At 47.4% G+C, this 27,932-nt stretch overlaps 1 protein-coding gene across 1 annotated transcript in view; it reads right to left on the bottom strand.

Moving 5' to 3' along the window:
• The window catches only part of SNX30 (sorting nexin family member 30), a 120,089-nt gene that overhangs the window by 6,466 nt on the left and 85,691 nt on the right, over positions 1–27,932 (bottom strand). The window contains exons 7-8 of the mRNA XM_032240377.1: positions 17,148–17,234; positions 4,435–4,587 (exon numbers count right to left, since the gene is read on the bottom strand). Of these exons, the coding sequence (XP_032096268.1) occupies positions 4,435–4,587; positions 17,148–17,234 (240 nt within the window). The remainder of the gene's footprint in view (positions 1–4,434; positions 4,588–17,147; positions 17,235–27,932) is intronic.

Genomic DNA, 27,932 nt, shown 5'->3' with positions numbered 1-27,932 from the left:
TTTGCCTTTCAAAAAAGCAGAAAAGAGATGAGGCAGAAAGCCCCTGACGAGGCCCTAGGACCTCAGCAGGGAGGAGACACTGCTCCAGGTGTGGGCGGCGCTTGTGCACGATGTCAATCATAGTTGGAGCAGCCCAGCCATCTGACTCGGAGCGGGTGGAAAGCCACTCTTCCTCACCAACTTTAAGTTTGCTTGTTTGGGCCACAATATCCCAAAAGGGAAAATGGAAGCGAGAACCCAGATTTATTAAGTTTTATTATGTGCAAACACGGTGACAAACTTTATATTCGTTAGCACCAGTCCTCACAGCTCCTCTATGAAGGAGAATTATTTGACACATACACATTGGTTTCATGGATGGGGAAGAAAAACAGGTTAAATAACTGGCTCAGACACACAGCTGGTCCATGGCAGAGCTCCTGATTCCCACACTGATGTTCTCTCCACAGCACCAGCCTCTTGTCATTCCTTGTGAAAGGCTAAGAACTCAGAAGACTCTGATATTGTCCTCTGAGAGCAGAAATGATTCTCTCTTTGGAAAGTCTCTTGCATAAAGAGGGCAGGTGAATTGCACAAGGCTTCTTAGTAGTGGCCCAGGGATGGAGGATGCCTTTGTACTGAGTCATTTAGGGAGGAGGTCTAAAGATGTGGGGAGGAGTTCTGAGGAGGTAGGAAGGGTTTGGGGGATGTGGGGAGAGGTTCTGAAGGGGTGGGGAGGTGTTCTGAGGGGGTGGGAGAGGTTCCAGGAGGGAAAAATTCTGAGGAGGAGGTAAGAATTCTGAGGAGAAGGAATTCTGAGGAAGGAGGAGTTCCGAGGAGCGGGCAGGAGTTCCAAGGAGGTAGGAGGAGTTCCGAGGATGGAGAGGAGTTCCGAGGATGGAGAGGAGTTCCGAGGATGGAGAGGAGTTCAGAGGATGGAGAGGAGTTCAGAGGATGGAGAGGAGTTCAGAGGAGGGGGAAGGAGTTCAGAGGATGGAGAGGAGTTCCGAGGATGGAGAGGAGTTCCGAGGATGGAGAGGAGTTCAGAGGAGGGGGAAGGAGTTCAGAGGATGGAGAGGAGTTCAGAGGAGGGGTGAGGAGTTTAGAGGAGGAGAGAGGAGTTCAGAGGAGGGGGAAGGAGTTCAGAGGAGGAGGAAGGAGTTCCTAGGAGGAAGTAGTAGTTCTGAGGAGGGGGGAGGAGTCCTGAGGAGGGTAGAGGAGTCCCGAGGAGGTAGGAGGAGTCCCAAGGAGGTGGGAGGAGTCCTGAGGTGGGAGGAGTTCTCAGGGAGGAGGAGTTCTGAGAAGGTGGGAGGAGTTCTGAGGAGGTGGGAGGAGATCTGAGGGAGGAGGAGTCCCGAGGAGGTGGGAGGAGTCCTGAGGAGGTGGGAGGAGTTCTGAGGAAGGAGGAGTTCTGAGGAGGGAGGAGTTCTGAGGAGGTGGGAGGAGTTCTGAGGGAGGAGGAGTCCCGAGGAGGTGGGAGGAGTTCTGAGGAGGTGGGAGGAGTTCTGAGGGAGGAGGAGTTCTGAGGAGGTAGGAGGACTTCTGAGGAGGTGGGAGGAGTTCTGAGGAGGGAGGAGGAGAGAGGCATCCTTTGGTCAAGCCAGAAAGAGGAATGGTGAAATTATTCCCTGACTCCTCCTTGGTGACTCTCAGGTTAGAGAGGAAGCTAAACTCAGAAGCCCACCTGATATAGAGAAGATGGTATGGGGTCTGTGGCATTCCAGGTCCTGCTCTCTCCCTAGGCCATCACTTCAGATCTGCAATGGTCTTTCTAGGTCAGCCATGAGAAATCAAGGCCATACCAGTTTTCTATTTGGTCCTAAATGTACCAAACTCTTTCCTACCCCAGGGACCTTGGGTATGTTGTCTCCTTTGCCTGGAATATATGTTCTCCAAGTCTCTGTCTCTGAAACTTAATTAAATGTTATTTCCTCAGACCAGCCTTTCCTGCCTACTCCACTCGCCCCTCCCACCCTCAGCCTGCATTGTGCCCGCTGGTATTTTCTCCCACAGTTTCCCATTCTTTTCCTTATCTTACTCTGAACCTGTGGCTCCTTTGATGAACACATTCCCTCCATTAGACTGAGGGTGCCTTAAGGGAAAAATCCTTCTATTTATCAGTTCTGTACACACCATTCCTTGCACACAGCACATGCACAAAAAAATTTTGTTAAATATGTGTAGAAGCAATACCAGGCCCCAAGATGGTGGCCTTGCCTGTGATATAGTGGGAAGACAGATAGGAATGCTGGGATTCATTACCAAAGGGAGTGATGAAGACATCTGACCTAGTTGGTTCTGCAGTAGTGGGAGGGCTACTGAACAGCGGAGGGAAAGTGAGGGAGTTATGGGAAAAAAGGACATTGACCAAGTACGTGCCATGTTCCAGGTATGCATGAGGTACTCACACATACATTATTTCACCGTATCTTTACAATTATTGAGTGTAGAAGGATCACTCCCATCTTACAGATGAAGAAACGGGTACAGAGAGGCACCTTACCTAAGGCACAGTCAGTAGAGGAGCGAGGCCTCGACCTCACGTGGAGCGACTGTTCCACCTTTGGGCAGGCAGGACTATCCTGAGGATGTATGGCCCCTATCCTCTAGGCTGACTGTGCCTTGGAACCACTCAGACAAGTGGACTCATCAGAACCAACTCCAGTCCTAGCTGGGTCACTCACAAGCTGTGTAACCTCGGGCAGAACTTCTTGAACTTTACATTGGAAATCATAAAACCCACTTGCCAAGTATCATGGTGAAGGTGAAATTTCATAAGACAGGACATACGAAACAACCAGTCCAGTGCCAGCCCGGCTTCATAGGGGGCTCCATAAAAACAGGAGTAAAGGTACATGTCACCTTTCTCCTTCCACTTTAAAAAAGTCCTTCCCTAAGACTTGACATGTAAGGGACATTCCATGACTGTTTCCTGAGCCCTCCTCCAGGTGAGCCTGAAAAGATGCAGACATACTGCCTCTGAACAGCAGGCCAGAGCCATCAAAGCTTTCAGAAGAGATGGCTTCTTCTCGTCTGGGATAAGGACATGTTTCCAGAATTGTGGCATGAATAGCCAAGTTAATATCTGTCCAGCATGCTGACAGCCTACAGTGTATCCAACAGTTTGATTTCAAGTCTACAAGTTACGTGTTGAACTGAGATTGGGCTGTTCTTCATCTTTAAGCTTTTAAGAAGTATAAGGATTCATTAGCAGAAGTAATGTCAAGTTGGAGATGTACACATAATTTTTTTTTTTTTTTTTTTTTTTTTTTTGCGACAAGGTCAAAAACTCTGTCACCTAGGTTGGAGTGTGGTGGTGCACAGTCATGGCTCACTGTAGCCTTGAACTCCTGGCTCAAGCCCTCCTGCTGCAGCCGCCTGAATAGCTGGGACTATAGGCATATGACACCACGCCTGGCTAATTTTGTATTTTTTGTAGAGACAGAGTCCCACGATGTTGCCCAGGCTGGTCTTGAACTCCTGGGCTCAAGTGATCCTCCCACCTCGGATTCCCAAAGTGCTGGGATTACAGGCGTGAGCCACTGCACCTGGCCTCACGTTGGTTTGCTGGATATATGAATCAAGCAAACCTTGATTGAGGGGATTGGGCTGTAGCCTGAAAAGTCATTGCCTTGTGTGTAGTGTGTGGTGTGTGTGTGGTGTATGTATGGTGTGTGTTTGAGTGGGGAGTGAGTGGGGTATGGGTGGGGTGTGTGTGTGTGGTGTGTGTCTAGTGTGTGTATGTGGTGTGTGGTATATGTGTGGGGTGTGTGTGGGGTTTGGGAGTGTGTGTGTGTGGAGTCTATGTGCGGGGGTGGTATAGTGTGCGTGGTGTGCATGCAGTGTGAGGGGTGTGGCATGGGGGGGTGATGTGTGTGTGTATCAGGGGTGCTTAACCTAGGGTCCACAGATCAACAGGATCCCTGAGTAAAACTTTTTAATAGTTCGTAATCCTACATCCCTTCATTTTAGGTATTTAAAGTCAATATTTTGAAGTCTATATAAAAAACAAATGAAAAGTATTTTGATGTGGGGTCTACGGGCTTCACCAGATGACCAAAGGGGTTCACTGCACAATGAAAGTGAAGGGCCCCTGTGTATGGAACTCCAAGACAGAGTAAAGTAACCCCAAAGCCTCCATTCAGTGGCTCATCCCTGTGCTGAAGGTCTGACTGGTTCTGGGAAGCAGCCAGCGCCAGTCCCGGAGAGCACGGAAGACCAACCTGCTGCTTCTCCAGCAGCACGTGCGAGGGAGACCCCTGTGAGTCCCCCCTGTGCCAAACCCAGCACTGCAGCCACACGGCTGAGCAAGGGCAGGAAGTAGGAGCCAAGACTAAGCAGATAAAATAAGGGAAGGAGATGAGACTAGCAGGATTCCCAGTTTCTGGATTTCTGGTAGACCCACGTGAAAGGCTCCGGCCACTAGAAACCAGTCTTGTTGGGCACACTCATTACCTTCTCATAGTACTGAATGTTCTTGTCCGCCATCCCCATGAGTAGCTGCCGGAAGTCCTGCCTCTTGTTGTTCTGCCACCTCTCCATGTCAGCTTTCAGGTCAGCATTGAAACACTCCATCCGATCCTGACATTTCTCAACGTCCGCCGGCACCTGGGAAGGGAGGCCCACGTGAGTCCTCTGCACACAGAACTGGCATCTCTTGTCTTGAGCTCCTCTGCACACACATTTGTCAAAGGCCAAAGCCCTACATTAAAATGCCATCAACATGCTCCCTCCTCTGGAGGCATTTATTTGAAAAAGCAAAGCCTTGGGTTTTCAGGTCTAAAGAGGAGTTCTGCAAAGGTGCTCTCCTAACCCAAATCTTCAAACCTCTCCAAACACAACAAAGACTCGTGAGGAAAGCACCCCCATTTCCACACAGGAAGAAGAAATATTGCAATTCAGAGTCGTATGTCTTTGGTTCCTTCTAGGATTTACTCATCCACACTTCAAACCGTGTGCAGACTTTGCAAATATACAGCAATACTTGGTACTGCCCTGCTAGTGTCCTGTGTCCCATACTGGAACTAGAAAAGTAGTAGGTTTTCCCAGGTCACATGAACTATTCCATTACTTGTGACATTTGATGATGCCTTTCCTCCTTAATCAGACAATTGCAATAAGAGGACTACTGGCTAGCTGCCTCCTCTGAACCCCAATTTATAAATAAACTGGAGGCTTATTTATGCTTTTCCCAATAGCAGGTATTTTTAAATGGAGAGTTAGAAAAGTCTGAGAAAATAGGAGGAAAGTTACTTATGCATGTCAAAAGAATCTGAAAGAAGAAATATACAGCAGGTTATTTCAAGGTTTTCTTAAAGAGATTTAGAAGACTTTCTCAAATGGGAATTATGTCATTTGAATTTCACAACTTTGCTCTGGTGAGTTTCAGAGTTATCCTGTGCAGCTAGAGCAGGCCTTGTGGTTGCCATGGTTCCCAAAGCTGGCTTCTCCCTCCTAACTCAAGTGCTCCACCGGGCTCTGATGGTGGCCAGAGGGCCAACATGCCCCCAACTAGGTCAAACTCCTGACCTGCCAAATGTATCCCAACCACAAGTGAGGCCTTGTACGTTCTATGTACTGGGGCCCATGAACCAAACTGTCTCCAAGCCATGGCTCACCACTGGGAGTCACTTTCCACCCATCAGGGAGGTTTAGACCCAAGCCTGATGAGCAAGGAGCTGACACAGAATGATGCCATTGAGGAAGCCAGGCCTGAGGGAGCTGGATACCTTCAGGGCACTCAGCCACCTTCTCCACAGACCATGTGGAGGTGGCTGTAGAACACAAGAACCAGGGAAGAGACACAGCCAAGGCAAGCAGATTCGAACGTGCCTGGCATGAGAACTAGACACAGGTGAGACCAGGATGAGCTGGAGAGAAAGAAATAACTTGATACTCTGGGAAATTTAAAAGAAAGGGATTTTTCTGTTAAGATGGGGAAAGAAGTCTTCTTCAAAGTAGGCTTCTGGAAGAGGTTTAAAAAAAAAAAAATACTAGGCTGGGTGCGGTGGCTTATGCCTCCCAGCACATTAGGAGGCCAAGGCAGAAGATCACTGGAGGTCAGGAATTTGAGACCAGGCTGGGAAACACAGTAAGATCCAATCTCTACAAAAATAAAATTTAAATAAGTAGGATGTGGTGACGCTGTGTTGTCCAGGCTGGTCTTGAACTCCTGACCTCCAGCGATCCTCCTACCTCAGTCCCCCAAAGCACTAGGATTACAGGTGTGAGCCACCACACCAGGTCAGAGACTGACTTTTTCTTCTGATGCCATGATTTAAGTCTCTTTTGTCCCCTCCCGAGACCACCCATTACTATTGGTTACCTCAGGAAAAACTAAAATAAAGACCAGAGTGCCCCGATCTTGCCTCTCCAGGGTCACTCCAGGAATCAGCCTCAATGGACAGATGCCCAGCGAGCTGGCGTCTGGCTGGCCTCACCTCCCTACAGGCACAGGCCAGTTCCTTACCTGCCTCCTGGCCACCGCTCACATTTGCATCAGGGTGAGGGTGCCTATGAGCCACTTCCTGTTTGCTTAATGAAACTTCCTCTGTGAGGAGAAAATGGAAAACCCTGGAAAGAGAACCTCGCTGGGACATGTAGAGAAGAGGGCAGCCCGGGTCTCTGAATCAGAGGACTTTTTACTGCAGAAAGATTCCCAGGTCTGTTCTGGAGGCGGGAACTCTGACTGACCCACAAAAATTAGGGTTTAAACCATGGCTGTGGGTTTTATGACTGCCTGAGCCTCCGTCTGGGAAATACTTAGCGTCTCAGTTTCACAACACAGTCCGTGCTTGGCACTGAAGAATACAAAAGTGCTCAGGTCTCAGCAGGCAAATCTTGGCTCTTGTTACCTACGATGTAGTTGGGAAGAAACAGGAACACACCTAGATACTGAGGCGAGATGTCACAAGTGCTGGCGCCTCCCCTGGAGCCCCCATGATAAGCACGCTGAGGAGGGTGGAGAGGGGGGCCAACCTGGGAAGATCAGGCCTCGTGGAGGAAACAGCACTGAGGCGGCGCTTTAAAGATGACAGATGTGGCCGGGTGCAGTGGCTCACACCTGTAATCCCCAACACTTTGGGAGGCTGAGGTGGGCGGATCATGAGGTCAAAAGATCGAGACCATCCTGGCCAACATGGTGAAATCCTGTCTCTGCTAAAAATATAAAAATTGGCCAGGCATGGTGGTGTGTGCCTGTAACCCAGCTACTTGGGAGGCTGAGGCAGGAGAATCGCTTGAACTCAGGTGGCGGAGGTTGCAGTGAGCCGAGATTGCACCACTGTACTCCACCCTGGGCGACAGGAGCGAGACTCTGTCTCCTATCTGAGTGGTCACACATCTGTGTGACACTCCAGAATAGCAGTGCCTGCAAGGGACAGAGGAGAGAAGTCACCGGGATCCACCGCGGGATTCACGCACAGGCCGCAGGGCCCACAGCGGCATGGAGAGAGAACAGCAGCTGGCAAGATTGGTGGAGGGTGGGGAGCCCGGGGCTGGTCCCAGAGGCCTGGTTTCCTGAGGCCCAGTTACCTCATGGCCACTTCTGGAGAACAGAAAAAGCCCCACACTTCCTCTGGCTACAGTGGACAGCTCTAGAACCAAACTTCCAGAGCTTAGCTTGCACACCCCACCCGCCACTTCCCAGGTGTGTGGCCGGGGAACCTGGCCTTAACTTCTCTATCTGGCTAATAATATCTGCCTCATGAGGTTGTGATGAGGTCAAACAGGCTAATATGTGTTAAGCACTTTACGGAGTCCTAATTAGGAAGCGAGAGTTGGGCTGGCAGGACCAAGGGGAAGCTGAAAGAGAAGCATATGAAGCTATATGTCTGCCTTTCTTCATGGTCCGGGATACACACAAATATTAATAACTCAATGCACAAATATTAATAACTCAAAATCTTCCTGCACCCAGTTATCACCAGACCCCCGGCTGATAGAAAAATGCAGATTTGCTCACTGCAACCTTGGAATTATCAGCCCTGCTCAAAGCCCTCTCAGTACACAGCACAAGCACCGTTCTATGAAATCCCCAGCAAGCCTCTGTTTCCTGGCAGTCAGCCTCCTTCTTGCTGATCTACTTGCTGCACTCTTGCAACATATTTTCCAACTTTAATAAACCTGTTTTTCTTTACCTACAACTGTCTTGGTAAATTCTTCTTCCGCCCACGCCACTGGTTCCAGACAGTCATTGCCTACCTGTAACACACTTGTGCCTGGCAATATTGTAGGTGTCAATAAACATTTGTTAGCTCCTATCAGTATCAATACTGTAATTTGCTGTTCACAAAAAAAAATCTATCCTTTGCACGCTTCTCAAGCTTTATTCCACGTGTTATAAAAAGATTTTCATTTTCCAAATATACTCTGTATTATTATATGTTCTTCCAAACATTATGTCACCCTTTGCCAATGCTACCCCACCCTGAGATTTCATTAGACAGCAGAGATGAATCATCTCCAAACTATATATTAGCATGAGGCTGCACTGGGCACTCTGGAACCAGTGTGGTGGCTCTAACACCAGAAGGGAGAGGATGGAGTCAACCCACCTGGTGGAGGCAGAACTGACAGATTTGGCAACTGGCTGCCCATGAGAAACAAAATACAGGGAGTTAGAGAGAAGCCTGAAGCTTCTAGTCTGGACGACTAGAGTGGCACTAGTGTCACCAAAAGGCTCAGAATGAAGGACAGGTCCATAGACCAGAGAAAGGAGAGAGCTGCAGCCAGGGGAAGAGCGACCCTCCCTCCACAAAGGGGGCTGAGATAAAAACAAAAAAAACAGACAGAGCTCTTTTACAAAGGCTTATGGAAAAGAATACACAACCAAATTTAAACATGAGCAAAGGACTTAAATAAACACATCTCCAAAGAAGATAAACAGTTCGCCAGGCACAGTGGCTCACGCCTGTAACTCCAGCACATTGCGAGGCCCAGGCAGGCAGATCACAAGGTCAAGAGATCGAGACCATCCTGGCCAACATGGTGAAACCCTGTCTCTACTAAAACTACAAAAAAATTAGCCAGGCATGGTGGTGCACGCCTGTAGTCCCAGCTACTCGGGACGCTGGGGGAGGAGAATCGCTTGAACCCAGGAGGTGGAGGTTGCAGTGAGCCGAGACTGCGCCACTGCACTCCAGACTGGCAACAGAATGAGACCCTGTTCCAAAAAAGCAAAGAAGATAAACAGTCAACAAGGACATGAAAAGATGCTCAACATTGTAATCACTAGCAAAGTGTTAAAGCCACAATGAGATACTATGTCACACACATCAGGATGGCTACTATCCAAAAAAAAAAAAAAAAAAAAACACAGAAAATAGGCCGGGTGCTGTAGCTCACACCTGTAATCCCAGCACTTCGGGAAGCCAAGGCGAAGGGATCATCTGAGGTCAGGAGTTTGAGACCAGCCTGGCCAACATGGCGAAACCCCGTCTCTACTAAAAATACAAAAAATAGCCAGGCATGGTGGCAGGTGCCTGTAGTCCCAGCTACTCAGTGGGTGGAGGCAGGAGAATCGCATGAACCTGGGAGGCGGAGATTGCAGTGAGCCAAGATCATGCCACTCTAATCTGGGCGACAGAGCAAGACTCTGTCTCAAAAAATATACATACCAGCAAAAAGTGTTGGTAAGAATGTGGGGATACTAGAACCCTTGTGCACTGTTGGATTGTAGAACAGTATAGCTGCTATGGAATTAGCAGCCATACTAACTTTTATAAATTAAAGAGAACTACCTTATGATCCTGCTGGATTCTACTTCTGAGTATAGGTCCAAAGGAATTGAAAGCAGGGTCTCAAAGAGATATTTGTATATACACGTTCATAGCAGCATTATTCACGGTAGCCCAAAGATGAAAGCAACACAAATGTCCACTGATGAATGATCAACAAAATGTGGTAAGTATATGTATGTGTATGTATCTCCCATATATATGGGATGCTATTCAGCCTCAAAAAGGAAAGAAATTCTGACACGTTACAACAATGTAGATAAACCAAGGACATGACACTGAGTGAAATAAGCCAGTCACAGGAATACCTTGTATCTATTATTACTCTAGATACAAGGTATTTAGAACAGTCAGTCATAGAGACAGAAAGTAGAACAGGGGTTACTACCGATGGCAGGAGTGGAAACGGAGTTAACAGGTCAGTTTCAGTTCTGCAAGACGAAAAGAGTTCTGGATACTGACGGCACAACAATGTAAATGTGCTTAACATGACTAAACTGTACACTTTTAAATGGTTAAGATGGCAAATGTTATATTATGTATGTTTTATCACAATGTAATCTTTTTAAATCTATGGAGGGAAAGGTGGGGCTGAGGGAGGCAGGGCCCAAGGGTTGAAGTCACAAAGAAGCCAATATGCATAGGGTTAATAAAGGACTCAGCAAAAGTCACTCGGAAAGGTGGGCACAGGAAGAGGAGGTGGCGAATCAGAGAACAGAGGCAGAGAATCCCAGGGATGGCAGGAGTTAGAAGAGGATGGAGGGATTAAAAATAAGAAAATAAGAGGAACTGCATTGAGCCATGAGCAGCTTGAGAAGTTGCCCAACTTGAAGAAGGGGAGTGCTGGCAACTCATGCTCAGGTGTATATTCTTCTCGCCTTTGATTCTTCTTGGATAATGTCTTTGTAACAATCAACTCACTGACTAGTACCACTAAGCATTCTTTTTTTATTATTTTTGAGACACGTCTTGCTCTGTCACCCAGGCTGGAGTGCAGTGGCACAATCAAAGCTCACTGTAGCCTCAGTCTCCCGAGCTCAAGTGATCCTCCTGCCTTAGCCTCCCAAGTAGCTGGAGCTACAGATGCACACCGCCACACCCAGCTAATTTTTTAATTTGGAGTAGAGGTGAGGTCTTGCCATCTTGCCCAGGCTGATCTCAAACTCCTGAGCTCAAGCAATCTTCCTGTCTTGGTCTCCCAGAGGGCTGAGACAACGGGTGTGAGCCACCACCCTCAGCATTTCCTCTTAACTCAACGTTTTAATTTTCGTGACTGAGGTGTTGTTATAGTTGTGCTACCCTGCATCTGAAGGATGTTGAGGTGACACAGCACTGCTAATGGTTGGGTGTTGCTTATCATGACACCAGTGAAAAATATCACTACATAAGACCTCAGAATACAAAAACTTATACACAGGGAACAAAATCGCATTTTTCACATTGGTTCCCAATCTCTCAGGAGAATTTCCATTACAGAATACAGGCTGATGGCGCAATGACAGAAGAGTCATGTGGATGGGACTGCGCATTTCTGTGGGCTGGGGAATGGGACGGTAACTTAAATTCACTCAATATTCATTTAAAAACGCATCGCTGAGCTCCTTCCATGCGCCACGCAGTTCCAGGCCCGAGAACAGAAATCTCAACCTGAGTCTCCTTCTTTGAGCTGGGTTGGAGATGTCACATTATCTGCTCTCATGATGATAGTAGGTCAGGAAAATCTCCAAGACTACACAAGACAGATATAATCCCAAAGCCGGAGGGAGAGGGGAGCTCGTGGCTGCTATGGGACAGGTTCCAGGACCAGTGACAGCCACATGCTGCTGAGTGAGCAGGCGACAGGGCTCCCTAACTGACTGGTCACCTCCAGCTTCAAGCAGTGTGTTTTCAGTGTCTGTTTGAGCTGCGAGGTGAAAACAGGTAAGAAAACACTAAGACAGGGTCAAGTTTGAAAAGAGGCCATGGAATTTGGCAAATAGAAAGTCACTGCCTCTCTGAGTGAGTACTTTAATCATGATAGGTAAAAACAAAGTTCAGAGAATGGCCGGGCGAGTGAGGAAGGGAGAGGTGAGGGCATGAGATGAGGAGCAGAGAGGCTGAGAACAAGAGAGCCGTGACCTCACCCGCATGGTGACATAAGAGTGAAGCCCCAGGGAAGGCCACACACTCTTCCCTGCCAGCCTCGGGAAAGGCAGGTCGCCCCTTCAGGGGCACAGCTGCTGACGCCCTCGCTGCTGGGGAAAAGGCCCAGCTTTGCAGCCAGATGCACCTGGGCCGCATAGGGGCTCCACCATTTGTTGACTTTGGCGCTTAAGTCCCATGCTTTCCCTGACCCCGGCCCCCGACCTGTCACATGGGACCCACTGCACTGGCAGAGGGTGGCCACGGTGTGACTTAAGTCAGCTGATGGGACCGCTCTGGCTGGAGGCTCCTGGTCTTCTGCCCCAGGCTGAGGTCAGAGCGGTCTCTATCCTCACTTGCCAGAAGGGTCTGGAAACGCCAGACACCAGAGCCCACTCTCCAGTCTGTGGAAGCTCCGGACGTGGAAGTCTCCCTGCTGCCACTTTACAACTGGGATTCTCACTTCACTACTAGCCATGTCTTTCCCATTCCAGAACGTTCACCATCCTGATGGTTCTAAGAGCTGTTCAAGGTCCACAGCCTTCAAGAGGTTTATCCAGAGAGCCCAATTTCCATTTCCCCTCCACGCTTCTCTCAACTTGAGAGGGAACAGCCCCGCGCACCGTTCTGCTCCCATTCAGCTCCACAACACACAGCTGCTCTCCCACACCAATGCCCACTTCCCTCCACACCCACGCCCCCAAAGCACCACACAGACCACACACCACACGCCCTGCCCACACACACACGCCACACACCTCCACATACACACACACCACACGCCCTCCCCACACACACACCACACGCCCTCCCCACACACACGCCACACACCTCCCCACACACATACACTGCACGCCCTCCACACACACACACACACACACACACACGCCACACCCCTCCCCACACACACACGCCCTCCCCACACACACACCGCACGCCCTCCCCACACACACGCCGCACGCCCTCCCCACACACACGCCACAGGCCTCCCCACACACACGCCACACCCCTCCCCACACACACACGCCCTCCCCACACACACACCGCACGCCCTCCCCACACACACGCCACACACCTCCCCACACACATACACCGCACGCCCTCCACACACACACACACACGCCACACCCCTCCCCACACACACACGCCCTCCCCACACACACACCGCACGCCCTCCCCACACACACGCCGCACGCCCTCCCCACACACACGCCACACACCTCCCCACACACACACACCACATACCCCACATACGCCATGCGCCCACCCTCCTCCCCACGGCCCATCTCCTCACCTGCACTCCACCACCGCCCACTTAAACTTCTTCTGCTAGCACCGCACCCAGAATGAGGCTACCCGTGGGTCAGGGCCTAAAACAGTGCCCCACTTTTCACCTTTTGGAGATAACTAGGAATTCTGTGAAGCCTTCTCCCTGGCATTCATTCTTTTTGGAACTAGTAATACTGCATGTATTAGCACTGTAAGGAGTCCAACGCAGAAGACAGAAAAAGGCAAAAGCTCCCTCTCAGTTACCCCCACTGTGATTCGAGGGTGTGGATGCTCCCGGTCCCATTTTAAATGTAATTCCTCAGCTTCTCCTTATCTTCTTACGGAAGATAAGCAGATGCCCCCCACCTTAGATTCTAAGGTGTACACCAGACTGTGGTCCAGCAGGTGCAGCAGAAGGCAGCCAGCCCCTACTAAGTAAGTGCATGTCGCTTCTCCAACCTCACAATTAACATGAAGAAGGCCAAGTCTCCACGGTCCAAAGCTCCATCTGCCTGGGAATCACCACCTCAGTGTCTGCAAAGCTTTCTCCAGCCTCAGCCCAACCACAAAGCAAACCTCTGCATTATAGGACACCACTCTTCCCCAGCTCCAGGGGCCTCCACACCCTTGGCCCTCAGCACACACTCCTCCAGCCCAAGACATCCAAGGACTCCCCTGGGCCAATGACCACAGTTCCAATCTTCATCATCTGCCTTTCCATAGCTATATGCAGCCTTTACGCTCTGGTGTAGATCACTAGGGGTGATGCTGGAATCAACACAACAAACATGCACAGCATAGAGAGTCACTTGGCATCAAAGAGGCTGGGCAATCTGTCCAGCTCCTCTGTGCCTCATTTCCTCACCCATGAAATGGGGAAAGAACAATGCCTTCCCTCTGGGCCTCCAATGACCACTGCGGTGATTCTGTGATGCAATTAACATTAAAAACACTACCCAAAGCCAAGGTGTCTCATTTCTCAGGTATGGGTTTCAAATTCCAAAGCTGGCTCCTTTTCCAGGTATGTCTTGGCATGGTGGTGGCGGCAGCAGCAGGAACCGTGACCACGGAGGGAAACCCCAACAGCTCTGAGGTCAAACCATTTCCCTGATTCATGGGGTCCCTGCTATTATCTTAACAACGTTCCCCACCCTCACCCCCTTCTTTGAAAACAAATATACCTTCCACTTACAAACCAAAAAGAGGCAGAGTAACATAATGGTAGGTGGCAAGATTCTAAAGTCAAACTGCAGGGTGCCACCCTAGTCTACGAGTGCTAGCTGCATGATACTGGGCCTTGGTTTGCTCATCTCTCAAATGGGAATAATGATGGTACCCAAACCTCATGGTTGTGGTGTGGAATCGATGAGATTTTACGCACACGTGCACATAAACACACGCACAATTGTCACCTCACTATCTGGTGGGGCAGGGCGGGGATTGGTTCCAGGACTTGTGAATGCTCAAGTCCCGTATATAAAATGATGTAGTGTTTGCATATTACCTATGCACAGTCTCCCGTATACTTTAAATCATCTCTAGATTACTTATAATACCTAATACAACGTAAATACCATGTAAATCGTCCTTATACAGATTGGGCATCCCCAATCTGAAAACCCAAAATGCCTCAAAATCCAAAACCTTTTTTTTAAAGATGGGGTCTCTGGATGTTGCCCAGGCTGGAGTGCAGTGGCCATTCACAGGTGCAATCATAACACACTGCAGCCTCTAACTCCTGGCCTCAAGGGATCCTCCCACCTCAGCCTCCAGAGTAAGAGGAAATACTGACACACACCACTGCACCTGGCTCAAGATCTGAAACTTTTTGAGTGTCAACATGAGAGAAGTGGGAAATTCTACACCTGACCTCATGTGATGGGTTATAGTCAAAATTCTGTTTCATGCACAAAATTATTTAAAATATTCTATAAAAGGACCTTTAGGCTATGTGTATAAGGTGTATAAGAAACATAAATAAATCTCATGTCTAGACTTTGGTCCCACTCCCAAAATCTCTCTCTCTCATTATGTATACACAAATATCCCAAAATCTGAAACACTTCTAGTTTTAAGCATTTTGGGTAAGAGATAGGAAACCTGTACAGTATTCGTTTTTTGCCTTTTGTTATTTTCTATTGTTGTATTATTATTTTTTATTGTTCTCCCCGCCCCCCCCCCGCCCCCAGTACTCTCAATCTGCAATTGGCTAAATCTGCAGATGTGGAACCCATGGATATGGAGGGCCAAGTTGCATACTGGCCATTATTACCCATTCTTAATCCCGGCTCGGGGAAGAGAAAGGCAACAACAGAGTAAAAATGCATCTGACCAATACAACAGATGCATTTTTACAGCTGGGATCCTCTATCTAGACCCAGAACAGAAAACTGCCTTTGCAAAAATATAACTGAGGAATTATGACAGTGAAAGAGATCAGACCTAACCCACTCCGTCTTGCTTTTTTTTTTTTTTTTGAGATGGAGTTTTGCTCTTGTTGCCCAGGCTGGAGGGCTGCGGCATGATCTCGAGTCATTGTAACCTCCACCTCCCAGGTTCAAGTGATTCTCCTGCCTTGGCCTCCTGAGTAGCTGGGATTACAGGTGCCCGCCACCATGCCCAATTAAGCTTTTGTAGTTTTAGTAGAGACAGGGTTTCACCATGTTGGCCAGACTGGTCTTGAACTCCTGACCTCAGGTAATCCACCCACCTTGGCCTCCCAAACTGTTGGGATTACAGGCGTGAGCTACCATACCCAGCCTCCATCTTGCTTCTCACCATTAATCTGTCCTTGTTCATTCCTGGGCATAGGGTGAACTAGCCTTGGAAAGGACTTCAGTTTATGATTTGACTCTAAAACAAAACTGGTAATAGCCCTTTTCTGAAAACATCTCTTTCTTGCCTGGGAACCAGTCTGCTTTTGCAGAACAAATTAGCTACTTAGGAATTAAGGTTTAGGGGTCATGCAGCCTCTGTCTAGAAGAGTCTAAACCTCCCCAAATTGCTCCTGGGGATAAGACCTCTATTGTAAAACCCAAGATCAGTGCTTGAGGTGTTTTGTAGACCCTGCACTCAATGGATCAGCTGTCCCACCCAAATAGTAATCTGGCCCAACCAGGTCTGCGATCTCACCCAGGAGCAGAAGACACAGCAAAGAACCTCACTTCCACCTGCTATGATTCCGTCTCCAACCTGACCAATCAGCACTCCCCACTTCCTGAGCCCCTACCCACCACATTATCTTTAAAAACTCTGATCCCCAAATGCTCAGAGAGAATGATTTGAGTAATGGTAAAACTCCAGTGTCTCGTACAGCTGGTTCTGTGTGAATGACTCTTTCTCCATTACAATTTCCCTATCTTGACAATTCAGCTCTGTCGAGGCAGCAGGCAAGGTGAACCCACTGGGCAGTTACAAACACGGGAGCCAGAAGGCATCCTAGACAAGCTAGATCAGTGCGGCTCAAAATCTGTGGAGTAAACGGCCACTTTTTCTTGGCCGTTTTCCCCAATTTGACCAAGTGGCGGTCCTGCCGTGCATGACCAGCATGCGGCTCGCTCCACATGCGACTCCTCACGTGAGTTTAACACGCTTGTCTCGGGTGTTCAACACAACGTGTTCCACTGGTTCTGTAGCAGCATCAAATTGCTATAGAAGTTTCCTAGTGCTTCCATACGTTCCTCATCATGGATCGTACAGTTTGTGGGCCTATGAACCACATTTTGAAAGCACTGATTGAAGCCATTCTTTCCTTCTCTCTGCAATGCCACCTTATGGAGCCAAGAACTGCCAATGAATGGCAGAGCTGCGAGTCTTTAAAAATAAAAAAATAGGCCCAGGAGACAGTGTGAAACTCAATCCCAAGTGAACATTAGGAACTCGCAGAAAGAGGACAGAAAAGGGAGTGAAAAGAGGATATCGTCATTAACGTAGCCCAGGCGGCACTGAGCACTCTCAGTCACACAGATCTAGAGATGAGAATGCGTTTAGCACCAGCGGGGAGATAGCTGCTTTGCAGCCCTTGCCAGGTGCTTCCCTGACCTTGGGGCGGTCTTCCTTCCGCAGAGCCACAGCTTCCAGTTTGGCTTCGTACTCTGCTTGAACTTGGTCCCTCTTCTTCAACACGCTCTGTGGGAGGCAGAGAGGAGAGGCATGTAACACCGAGTCCACAAAGAGGCCTCCCACCCTCAGGCGATTGCCTCTTTTCCCCTCATGCCTCCCAAAATCAAGGCCTACCCCGGGCCAGGCCATGTGTCCTAGGAAAAGGCCATGGCAGAAACTCCAGAGGAAGCAGGGGAAAGGAGGGAACAGGGAAGACCCTCTCCTGAGACTGGGGTTTCTAGTAGAGTAACTCCAACCTGATGCTAAAAGGGAAGAAATTCTAGGGAAAGGCAAGTGGGGGAAACAGCACCCATCCATTGCCACACTGCTGGGAGGACTCTCCGCTTCAGGTGTGCAGCCAGAACCCAGCTGTGTAGAAATGTGGAGCTTTGCAGGCTACAATACAGGATGTTTTCTGAACTCTTAAAGGAAAAGTCTACGGCAAGAGAACTCTTCATTCTTTAATTCACTGAGTGGACCCCTAGAGGACTGATCCATTCACTGATTCATTCATTAGCAACTTACTAATCCTCTACTCTGGTCAAGATGTAGAAAGAGCAAAGGGATGCACTCCCTACCTGAGGGGTTCAGTGTAACAGAGGCTCAGACACAGCATGTGTCTGTATGTGCTAAAGTGACTATGCATGCATGTGCAAATCCAGAATTCCTAGAACCATGCAAGCAGCCCACCAGAGGGAAGGGTCAAGGGGCCCAAAGACAGCCAGCCCTGGATGGGACAAGAGTGAGGCAAGCCAGGCACCCGGGGTGCAAAACGTAAGGAGATACTCCTTCTCTGGCCCATGTGAGTATAAGGTCGGCACCTGAGAGTGAATGCCCCATAAATGTCTGCCTGGGGCTCCCCTCGCCAGGAGCTCTGCTGCTATGATCCCACCAAGCAAAACAAAAAAGCTTGCAGCAGACATTCTAGAAAGGTATCTGTTTCATTCAAGGGTTTCTTTTTTCCTCCTTTAGTAGAATCAAAAGTGGCAAACCAAGAGTGATAAGAACTTTCTTTTCTGCTAACTCAAAAGAAATAAATTGCTATGAAAGTTTCTAATCATGCACTTTCCCAACAGGGAAACTTCCAGCAGAGCGTGGAGTCAAGGCAGGAAGGGGTCACTCCTTGGCTAAGTAAAGGTACCCTGTGTCCCTGACTGCTAAAAGATGACAGGCAACTGAATAGTTGAGAGGGCTGTGGGGTCAGCTTTCTAATGGAATGCGTCAATACCAGGAACCTCAAGTCTTCCTCTGAAGAGTTGGCTTTATCACTTAAGAGTTGAGAAGTGTTTTATCATGAAATGAAAATGAGGTAAAAATCGCAAGAATCTTTCATCAATTGCCAGTCAGCTGTCTCCTAAGTGCTCTGACATTCCCTCCCCACACTCATTCATCTTGAAGTATGAATATTTACAGTGCCATTCAATGGAACTTGGTTACAATGGAAATGTTCTGTAATCTGCACTCATACAGGAGCCACTACCTCCACATGCCTACTGAGCACTTGAAACAAAGCTAGTAGGACTGAGGAACTCGGTTTATGTTTTTACTTAATGTTACTAATTTGAATTTAAACTTAAATAGCCACATATGGCCAGTGACTGCCATACTGGATGACGTGAATCTATAAAGTAAAACAAAACAAAACAAAAATAACAGGACTCCTTTGTGGACTTCAGAGAGCCCAGAAAATAATATAAATCTATTGGTCTGGTACCAGCAGTAGTAAAAATCCTATTCTCCATGGACGTGCAAACGTGGCTCCCTAAGGAGCGATGACACAGCAGAGTGGGGCCGTCTGGGATGCTTTTCACTGGTGTGCACTTCCCTTCACAGGACGCCAAGCATCTTACTGGAAAAAACACACGCATCCAGACTAGCACTTCTAGGAAGGAACATGAGTTGTCCCAGTGACACACACTCTGTCAGTGTGGCAAGAACCTCCTCACTAAAGCTATTATAAAACAATGCCCTGGAACAATGTCAGAGCCGCACAGAAGCTCCTGAACAGCACTGTAAATATTCCTGCTCGAAGATGAATGAGTGTGGGGAGGGAATGTCAGAGCACTTAGGAGGCAGCTGAGTGGTAACTGACAAAAAAAAAAGTTGCAATTTTTACTTCATTCTTCTGGCACTGCTGGGGCTGCAAGCCCCTCTGACACTGTGAGAGGTGGGGAGGAGATGCATCAATGCACTCAGCTATGACAGTCCAAAAGCATCTCCTCTCCCCATGCCCAGAACAGGCAAGGGAGCCTGCAGATCCAGTCAGATCCCTCCCTCCAGTTAACCTGGGCCTGCCCTGGCCCACAGGAGAGGCAGAGGCTGACTGGTGGATCCGCCCTAACGGCCCTGCATCACCGGACAGCACACAGGCTCACAGCAACTCTGCAGAGGAGAAAGCGCGCCATCCCTATTCTATAAACGAGAAGATTAAGGTGTGGTGGAGGTCCTGTTCAAGGCCACATCTGGCTCACGGCGCAGCAGTGACTCATGCAGGCTGTTCCTCTGCCTTCCAGCGTATGGCTTCGCAGCAGGCTCACAATCCAGCCATGCTAAAGGCTGGGCGACGTGTTCTGAATCCAGACAAACTGCTGACAACCATCACTCTTGCTGGAACACCTTTGCACGCTGTTGGTGATGTTCTCAGAGGATGGACCCCCAGCCTAGTCTCTGTTGATAAAACTGGTCAAACCAGCCTGTGGCTGTGAGATGGGGCCCGAGCCTGCAGTGAGGTAAAGAGGCCAACAGACCAAGCCAGCATCTGCAGAGAGGTCCCTCCATCATGGAGTGACAAGCAGAAGAGAGTCATCATCCGAGCTTCTCACAGAACTTTATAGGGGGCTCAGTCTCATGCATATGACACATTGGAAAGGCGAAGGGCACAGTGAGACTTTGCTGCTCACACCTTGCGCCACCTGCCCTCCTCCACATGCTCATCCTCCCCTGCTTCTGCCCTGCCTTCATACGTCTTCATTCATCTAGCCAGGGATGGGGATACAGCAGAGATCAAATCACAAAACCACGAGGAGCTTACATTCCAGAGGGGAGACAGACAAGCAGCAAGTAAACTATATAGTAGGTAGCTCTGGGTATTAAGGAGGAAAAATAAGCCAGGAATGGAAGGTAAGCACCAAGGGTCTGGGGAGGGCAAAACTGTACAGAGGGCTCCCAAGGACGGCCTCACACTCAGAAGGTGGCTTTTAACTAGAGGCATGGAATAAGTTCCTCTCTGACACTTATTTGTTTAAATATAGAACATTTTGTCATGATTTCAAGTGGTCCTAATAATCTGGAACTTTCTCTCTTTTCCAGTGAAGACAAGGCAAATGACTCTTTAACAAATAAATTACAAGGAAAAATAAATGAACAAAGAAAGATTTTTTTTAATATTTAAGAAACATGCCAATTCATGTATAGAACCTATCTGGATCCCAATTTGGAAAAAGAAACAAACTGTGTCTGAGACAAACTGGGGAAACTTGAACACTAACTGGATATTTAAACATAATTAGGTAGTCTTTTTTTTTTTTTTTTAAGAATGCTTGTGTTTTAGAGATATGAACTAAATGTTTCTGTACTAAATAATATGATGTTCAGGATTTGTGTTAAATTAAACCACAGGGTGGGAGTTGGGAGCAGGGTGAGAGAGAGACAGAACAAGATGAGTCACGAGTGGGCAACTGCTGATGCTAGCTGGGACGTGCGCGGGGAGGCTGGGACGCGCGTGGGGCGGCTGGGATACATGTGGGTTTATTGCTTTCATTCTATTTTGTGATGTGTTTGAATTTTTCCGCAATAAAAAGGCTAAACAATAGAAACATAATATCTGTCATCCAAATGTTTGAAAATTAATGTCATTAAGAGATTTAAAGTTACGTCATCCATGAAATATTAATCAAACAGCCTTTATCTACAATGACAAAATGTCTGGAAGAGTTAGATGACAGATGCATTCTGTGGTTTGGCTTTCAACATCTGCACTGGATTTTTCCCAAGAAAGACCACAGTGGTCAGTATCTACAGGAAAATGCAACATCCCTTCCCCAGACTCATGTATACGTCTTTCCCTGCCCAGGCTGTGGGCTCACAAACTATGCGAGGGGGAAAGGCAGAAAAAGAGCCCCAGCACCAAAGTTCAGCAGTTACCAAAAAGCTTCTTCAAGCCCCAAAAGTTTTTCAGCTTCAAAGCTTTGTGGAAGAGCAACGCCAGGATGCAGGGCTGAAAGATGATACCAAAGCAACAGGAACAGCTCAGCTCCCGGTGCAGAACTGCAGGATGGGATGGTTCATATTCCTGTATGACAGGGCTGACAACCCAAGATCCAAGTGGAATTCACATAGGGTAATGGGTGTTCAGTAATAAAGAGCAAAGGAGAATAAAAATAAAATAACCACAGAGCCCTGTGGCTTAGGGCAGCCCTCTAGAAGGGCACTTTCCTGCAGGCAGGAAAATGAGTCCGACTTGGTCCTGGTGGTATCACTAGCTTTGGTTAAATGACTGAGTTCAGGTTACACCTTTCAACATGCTCCTTTTACACATTCATTCTATGGAAACCAGGACCACCTGTGAGTTAGATGTTCTACAGCAATGTTGGTAATACTGAAACCACGCATTACCCTTCATTTTAAAAGATACTCTTTTTTTTTTTTTTTTTTTGAGACAGAGTCTTGCTCTGCCACCAGGCGCCAGGCTGGAGTGCAGTGGTAGGATCTCGGCTGACTGCGACCTCCGCCTCCCAGTTTCAAGCAATTCTCCTGCCTCAGCCTCCCGAGTAGCTGGGACTACAGGCACACGCCACCACGTCCAGCTAATTTTTGTATTTTTAGTAGAGACGGGGTTTTACCATGTTGGCCAGGATGGTCTTGATCTCTTGACCTTGTGATCTGCCCATCTCAGCTTACACAAAAATTAGAAAATTTAAAGGAGGGAGAAAAGTCATACACAATCTCATCATGCAGACACAACCAGTGCTCCATTATTTCTTCCCTTCTGGTCTTTTTCCTTGAATGACTTCTTTGATGCTTCACATTTCTCTGTTTTCTCTGCCTGCACACTTGCTATTCAGATGGTCTGATCCTCTAACTTTCATATTTTTTCTCCAACTCTCCTTTTGTATCTTTTCACATGTGACTTCCTTAACTTTTTCTTCTAACTCTTTATTATTTTTTTAGTCCTATCATGATTTTAATTTCCAAAAGCTCTTTGGTCTCTGAATCTTTAAAAACTGTTTTATGGCTGTGATACCTTCTCTTTTGGAAAATATTAACAATTTTTTTTTCTAGAAACTTTCTTCTCCACCAGTGTTTTATTCAATAGGCTTTTTCTTCTCTGTTTGTACTTCTGATACTTGTATTCAAATATTCCCTTAAATATCTGGTGACCCCTGTCTGTCCACTCATCCAAGAGGGAAACACCACAGAAATGGACTGGGAAGCTGTCTGCACAGAGGGCTTGTTGACATTCTCCGTAGGAGATTTGGCTGAGTCCTTTCATTGAGGGACCACCCTGGCTCTTCACCATCAGCCAATATCAGTATCTGTGGTCACTTCTCTTGGCCGATCCAGATTTTCTAGAAAAGGCTCTTCCCCTATTTGCATGGAAGATCCATGCAGGAGAAGAGTCCCAACATCAGTAATCTTTCACTGAACACCCACCCTCAAGTGTGCTTAGAGTCTCTTGGTCCAGAGATGCAACTTTGCCCCCTCCAGAGAATTGACCCCCAGTTCTGCCAGAGTGGAGAAGAATCAGGGGCCCCTGTGTGAGCAAGGAGGAGAGGATTGAAGCTAGGATTCTTAAACAGACTCTGGATTTCTTCTTCTCTTCAGCTCTACCTCTCCCTCAGTCCCAGAGGGGCGTGGTGCTGCCAACTCTTGACCTTTTGGAGGGGTCCACAGTATAAACCAGGTGGCTTCTCAGTTTTTTCCCCTACAGTCGGTTTCCAAATCAGCTTGAGTCATTTAAAGTACTTAATCTCAATCTGTTCCCAAAATTGTACTGCTATTGCCTCCTTGCCTATTGCTCTTGTCTGTGGGATTATGACTTTTTAAAAGAAAATCCTTGTAGCATCATTTTGGTGAAGTTTAAATGTGTATTCAGCCTGCCATTACTGGGAATCTCAGCGTTCTTTTTTTTTTTTTTCTAACATTTTTCTTATTTTGTAAAGCCTTTGAGATCATGTACATTTCACATCCCGCTTCTTCGCATTTTTATTTTAGCTGCAAGAAATTAGCCCCTCTGTATAATCTCTTTTGTTCAGGAAAGGGGTTTTTTCCCCTGACAACTCCATCTTCCAGAAAATCTTCATTTCAGTTTTTGAAAGGCACTGGAAATGGCCAACCTAAAGCACCAACTGGTCCCCGGACCTTGACTCATTAGCACCACCTTGTGGTCCTGTAGGGAAGAGGTGGGCAGGGTAAAGAAACCTCCTGTCAATTTTTGAAAAGGACTACCCTGAAATGTTGTGGACGTTATCTTCAATAAACCTTGTCTTTAAACCAAAACTTCTGCATCCACATCTCACACCTGTAATCATGATCACCAACAATGTCCATATTATTAAATCCAACAGACATATTTTGCCCCTTCTTAAAATATTTCTCTTGGCTTCACAGAGGCAATCCTCTACTGTATCTCTCCTGCCACCCCAACACTGCCTTTGTGGGCTCCTTTGCTCTTGTTCTTTCCTCTTAAGGTAAAAGACCAACAAATATGACCATGCCACGGGCACAGGCCTTGACACTCTATGCATCTCAATCGCATCTCCCCAGACGATCTCCATCAGTCTCAGAGATTTAAATATCATTCATACACTAATGACTCCCAAATTTCTATTCCCACTCTGGACTAACTCATAACCAACTGCCATGACATCTCCACTTTAATGACTAAGAGGCATTCTGAATTCCACAGCCCAAACCAGTGGACTTCCAACTGCCCCACCTGTTCCTCCCTGGACCCTCCCCATCCCAGTAAACAGTACTGCTATCCCACCAGCTGCTAAAGCCAAAAACCCCAATTCCTTTCTTATTTTGCATCACTACAGCAGCAAGTGCCATTGGCCCTTCATCCAAAATATACCCCAAATCTATCCACGTCTCTACCACTGCAGTCCAGGCTCTACCACCTAGTCTTCTGCCCTTGGCTCCCTGTGACAGCCTTCTCAGTAGCCTTCTCAACCACCACTCTCATCCTTTACAATCTATTCTCCAAACTGTAGCACTAGTCATCTTCCTAAAGTGAAAATCACATGCTGTCATCTCCCTGCACAAAGCCAAATGGCTTCCCTTCTAGTCCTTTCAATAAAGTCCAGACTCTTACCAGCCTTTAAGATGGTCTTTAAGGTGCTACTTCAGGACCAGGCTCCTACCTGTCTTCGACCTCACTGCTTACCACTTACTTCCTTGCTCAACAGGCTCCACTCACAACAGCCTTTCCAATCTGCAAGGACTCTGAGCTCATTTCAGCTTTCAGACCTTTGCACTGGCTGCTCCCCTCGGCCTAAAATGTTCCATCTTCTGGCCCTTGCACAGCTCACTCCCATACGTCATCCAAGTCTCCAGCCACAGCTGCCTTCTCCATGTGACTTTCCCTTACAACCCATTCTTACTTCAGATCCTCACCCCACCCTAGTCATTCACCAAGACCCCTGGGATAAGCATGTGCATTGACATAAACCTCTTAAAAATAAAATATACAATGTGCAATGATTGTATATTTGCAAGTGTTCCAAATTCACCAAACTGTCTGATTCGATTACATATTTGCTGACCATCTTCTACGGATAAGGCAGCATGGAAAATAAGATGGTCCTGCCCAAACCTTCCTGAATAAAGCTTCTCCAACACTCGATCTAGTCATGACAATGCCAATCAATACTCAAACGGCACTGCCAGAAGAGCGGTGGGGACTTTAAGAGGGTCTCTTTGAGCCCATCGCTACCCTAATTTCGTTTTACACACACAATTTGTAGGATGTGAAATCCTACATAAGGGCTCACCTGTGGGTGTCTGCAAGGTATTTAACTTGAGTCTGGGCTTAAGGGTAACTAACCTTTGGTACCCTTCTTCCGCGTACACACATACCCTTGGGCCACATGCCTTCAACCACCTTTCTAGTACAGGCTGTTCTCACTGCTCACTGCTTAAACTCACATTGTTCCATTTGTTCCGAGTGCCTTGATAATGGCCCTATTTTTCTAAGCTCTCTACCTCCAAAGGGAACAGAATGTACTCAGCCACAACTGTCCTGAAAGAAACACAACTGGAGGGCAGGCTTGAAAAGCCGGAAGTCACCAAGTCTGCTCTTGGCAAGTAGTAAACCCACAGCTGCAAGCTGATTGGTCACTAGGGAGTGTGGTCCTGCAGCCATGCAACAGAGAAAAGATTGACCCACAGGGGTCTGTTTCTTCATGTCAACAAAGAGCAAATGATACAGATGATCCTAAAGACCCTTTCAAATTCAGAGAGAAACCCCAACCACAGCCCCATCAGGACAGGACTTCGATGAGTCCTGGCATTTTCCCATCCAGGGATGGACCAGCCCTCTACCATTTCAAATTCCTAAGGCACAGGCCACTGCCTCCAAATGATGAGGACAAACACTCACCATTTGGTTCACTCACGGGCATGATGAAGGTAGACTGGCAGAACCTCAGCACACAAGTAACCCCTCACCAAAACAAACCCAGGACTTTCTCAGCTCTGAGGACCATTCAGCAGCTGATGAAGAATGGGCCACAGGCTGGACACGGTGGCTCACACCCATAATCCCGGCACTTTGGGAGGCCAAGGCGGGCAGATCACTTGAGGTCAGGAGTTCAAGACCAGCCTGGCCAACATGCAGAAACCCCATCTTTACTAAAAACACAAAAATTGGCCAGGCATGGTGATGGGCACCTGTAATCCCAGCTATTCAGTAGGCTGAGGCAGAAGAATCGCTTGAACCCAGGAGGCAGGGGTTGCAATGGGCCAAGATCGTGCTGCTGCACTCCATTCCTTGGTGACAAAGCGAGACTCCATCTCAAAAAAAAAAAAAAAAAAGAACAGGCCACAGCCAGGCCTGTGGCAAGTCCTCTGCTCCATGCTTAGTTTCCATACTGCACAACAAAGTCTGCACTGCTTATGTTTCAAAAACCAGAAAGCCATTTTGGAAATGAAACTACATGACTCTCCTGGGGGAAGAAAATATACCTAAAAATTCTTAAAGAGCAGCAATGTGAAAAGGTGGGGAAGCCACTTAAGACACCTATCCCTGTCCTGGTGTCTTTAGTCCCGGCCACACAGAGCCAAAGAATCCTGGACAGAGTCTTTGCTTTGCCATCCACTCTGCAGAGATGTTTTCCTGGTGGAAAGAGGAGGAGCAGGTGCCTCTGTTTCTTATCAATTGGACTCGGCTCAGCTAGTATCAGGGATGGAGCCTGGGTTTTGGTGACTGCCAGTCCACACTTCCTCTTTTCCACGCCCTTCCCCAGGCAAGACTGTGTACAATCAATCCCATTCTCTCAGGCTGATTGACCTGATTTTTCAGGCTCAGTAAACAAGAAACTCAATACATATGCCCCACACATGGGGTGAAGAAAGAGCAAACAAATGTTTCTTTGATGCATAACTTAAATTACTCATGCAAACTTATGTCTCACAGTGTAATAACGTTTTAATAAAGATACCAGATAAATCCTTGCTATATGACATTTTAAAATCATGCTTCAAATACAAATATAAACTAAGTACGAACATACTTGTCACATGCAGGAACAGAGTAGTTTGTACTATAGTATCTCAGTGCTGTGTGCTGTGTATCCATTGGATTTTTGGTCTAGAAGGTTGGAGAGTATTTGATGAAGGGAGTGTATACATAAGCGACCAATCCAGGGACACTCCAGGGATTGTAAAAATTTATTTTTGTTTATAAGAACAGACACCGGCCGGGCACGTGGCTCACGCCTGTAATCCTAACACTTTGGGAGGCTGAGACAGGTAGATCACGAGGTCAGGAAATCAAGAACATCCTGGCCAACATGGTGAAACCCCGTCTCTACTAAAAATATAAAAATTAGCTGGGTGTGGTGGCACATGCCTGTAATCCCAGCTACTCAGGAGGCTGAGGCACGAGAATCACTTGAACCCAGGGGGTGGAGGCCTCAGTAAGCCGAGGCTGTGCCACTGCACTCCAGGCTGGCAACTGAGTGAGATTTGGTCTCAAAAAAAAAAAAAGGAAAAGAAAAAAAAAAAAAAAAGAGCAGATACCATTAACTTGATAAGTGAAATATTCTGGTTCATTTTAAGGAAGTCAGGACGTCTTTCTATACTTGTTTCGGCCATAGGATGAAAAATTCAATGTGTATATCCCAAATTTTTTTTTTTAACGAAAGTCAACATGATACAGGAGAATGAGCTGCAAATTCACAGTCAGAAGTTTTGGTTTTCAGCCTCAGTTCCAACAATTTCCAACTAGTGGTCTCAGGCTAATGATCTCACATCTGACTGTATCCTATCACCACCATCATTTCCAACTTACAGATAACGAAATTCATACTATTTCCCTGATCACTGAGAGATTTAGATTCAATCCTGCCTTTGAAGTGTTTTATTAGCAACTTCAGAGTGCACACATGAGAACGGGATTCACCAGAAGCTCCATTTTCCACTGTCCACACATTAATACACAGCAAGACCCTTAAAACCTTCACACCTGATAGGACAAGAAGGAATGAGGAGCATGAGTATGTG

This window comes from Sapajus apella, unplaced genomic scaffold (assembly GCF_009761245.1).
Source record: "Sapajus apella isolate SASKATOON/1434 unplaced genomic scaffold, GSC_monkey_1.0 scaffold46, whole genome shotgun sequence".
NCBI lineage: Eukaryota > Metazoa > Chordata > Mammalia > Primates > Cebidae > Sapajus > Sapajus apella.
The sequence above is the reverse complement of the archived record's forward strand: the minus strand, read 5'-3'. Positions and strand labels throughout refer to the sequence as shown.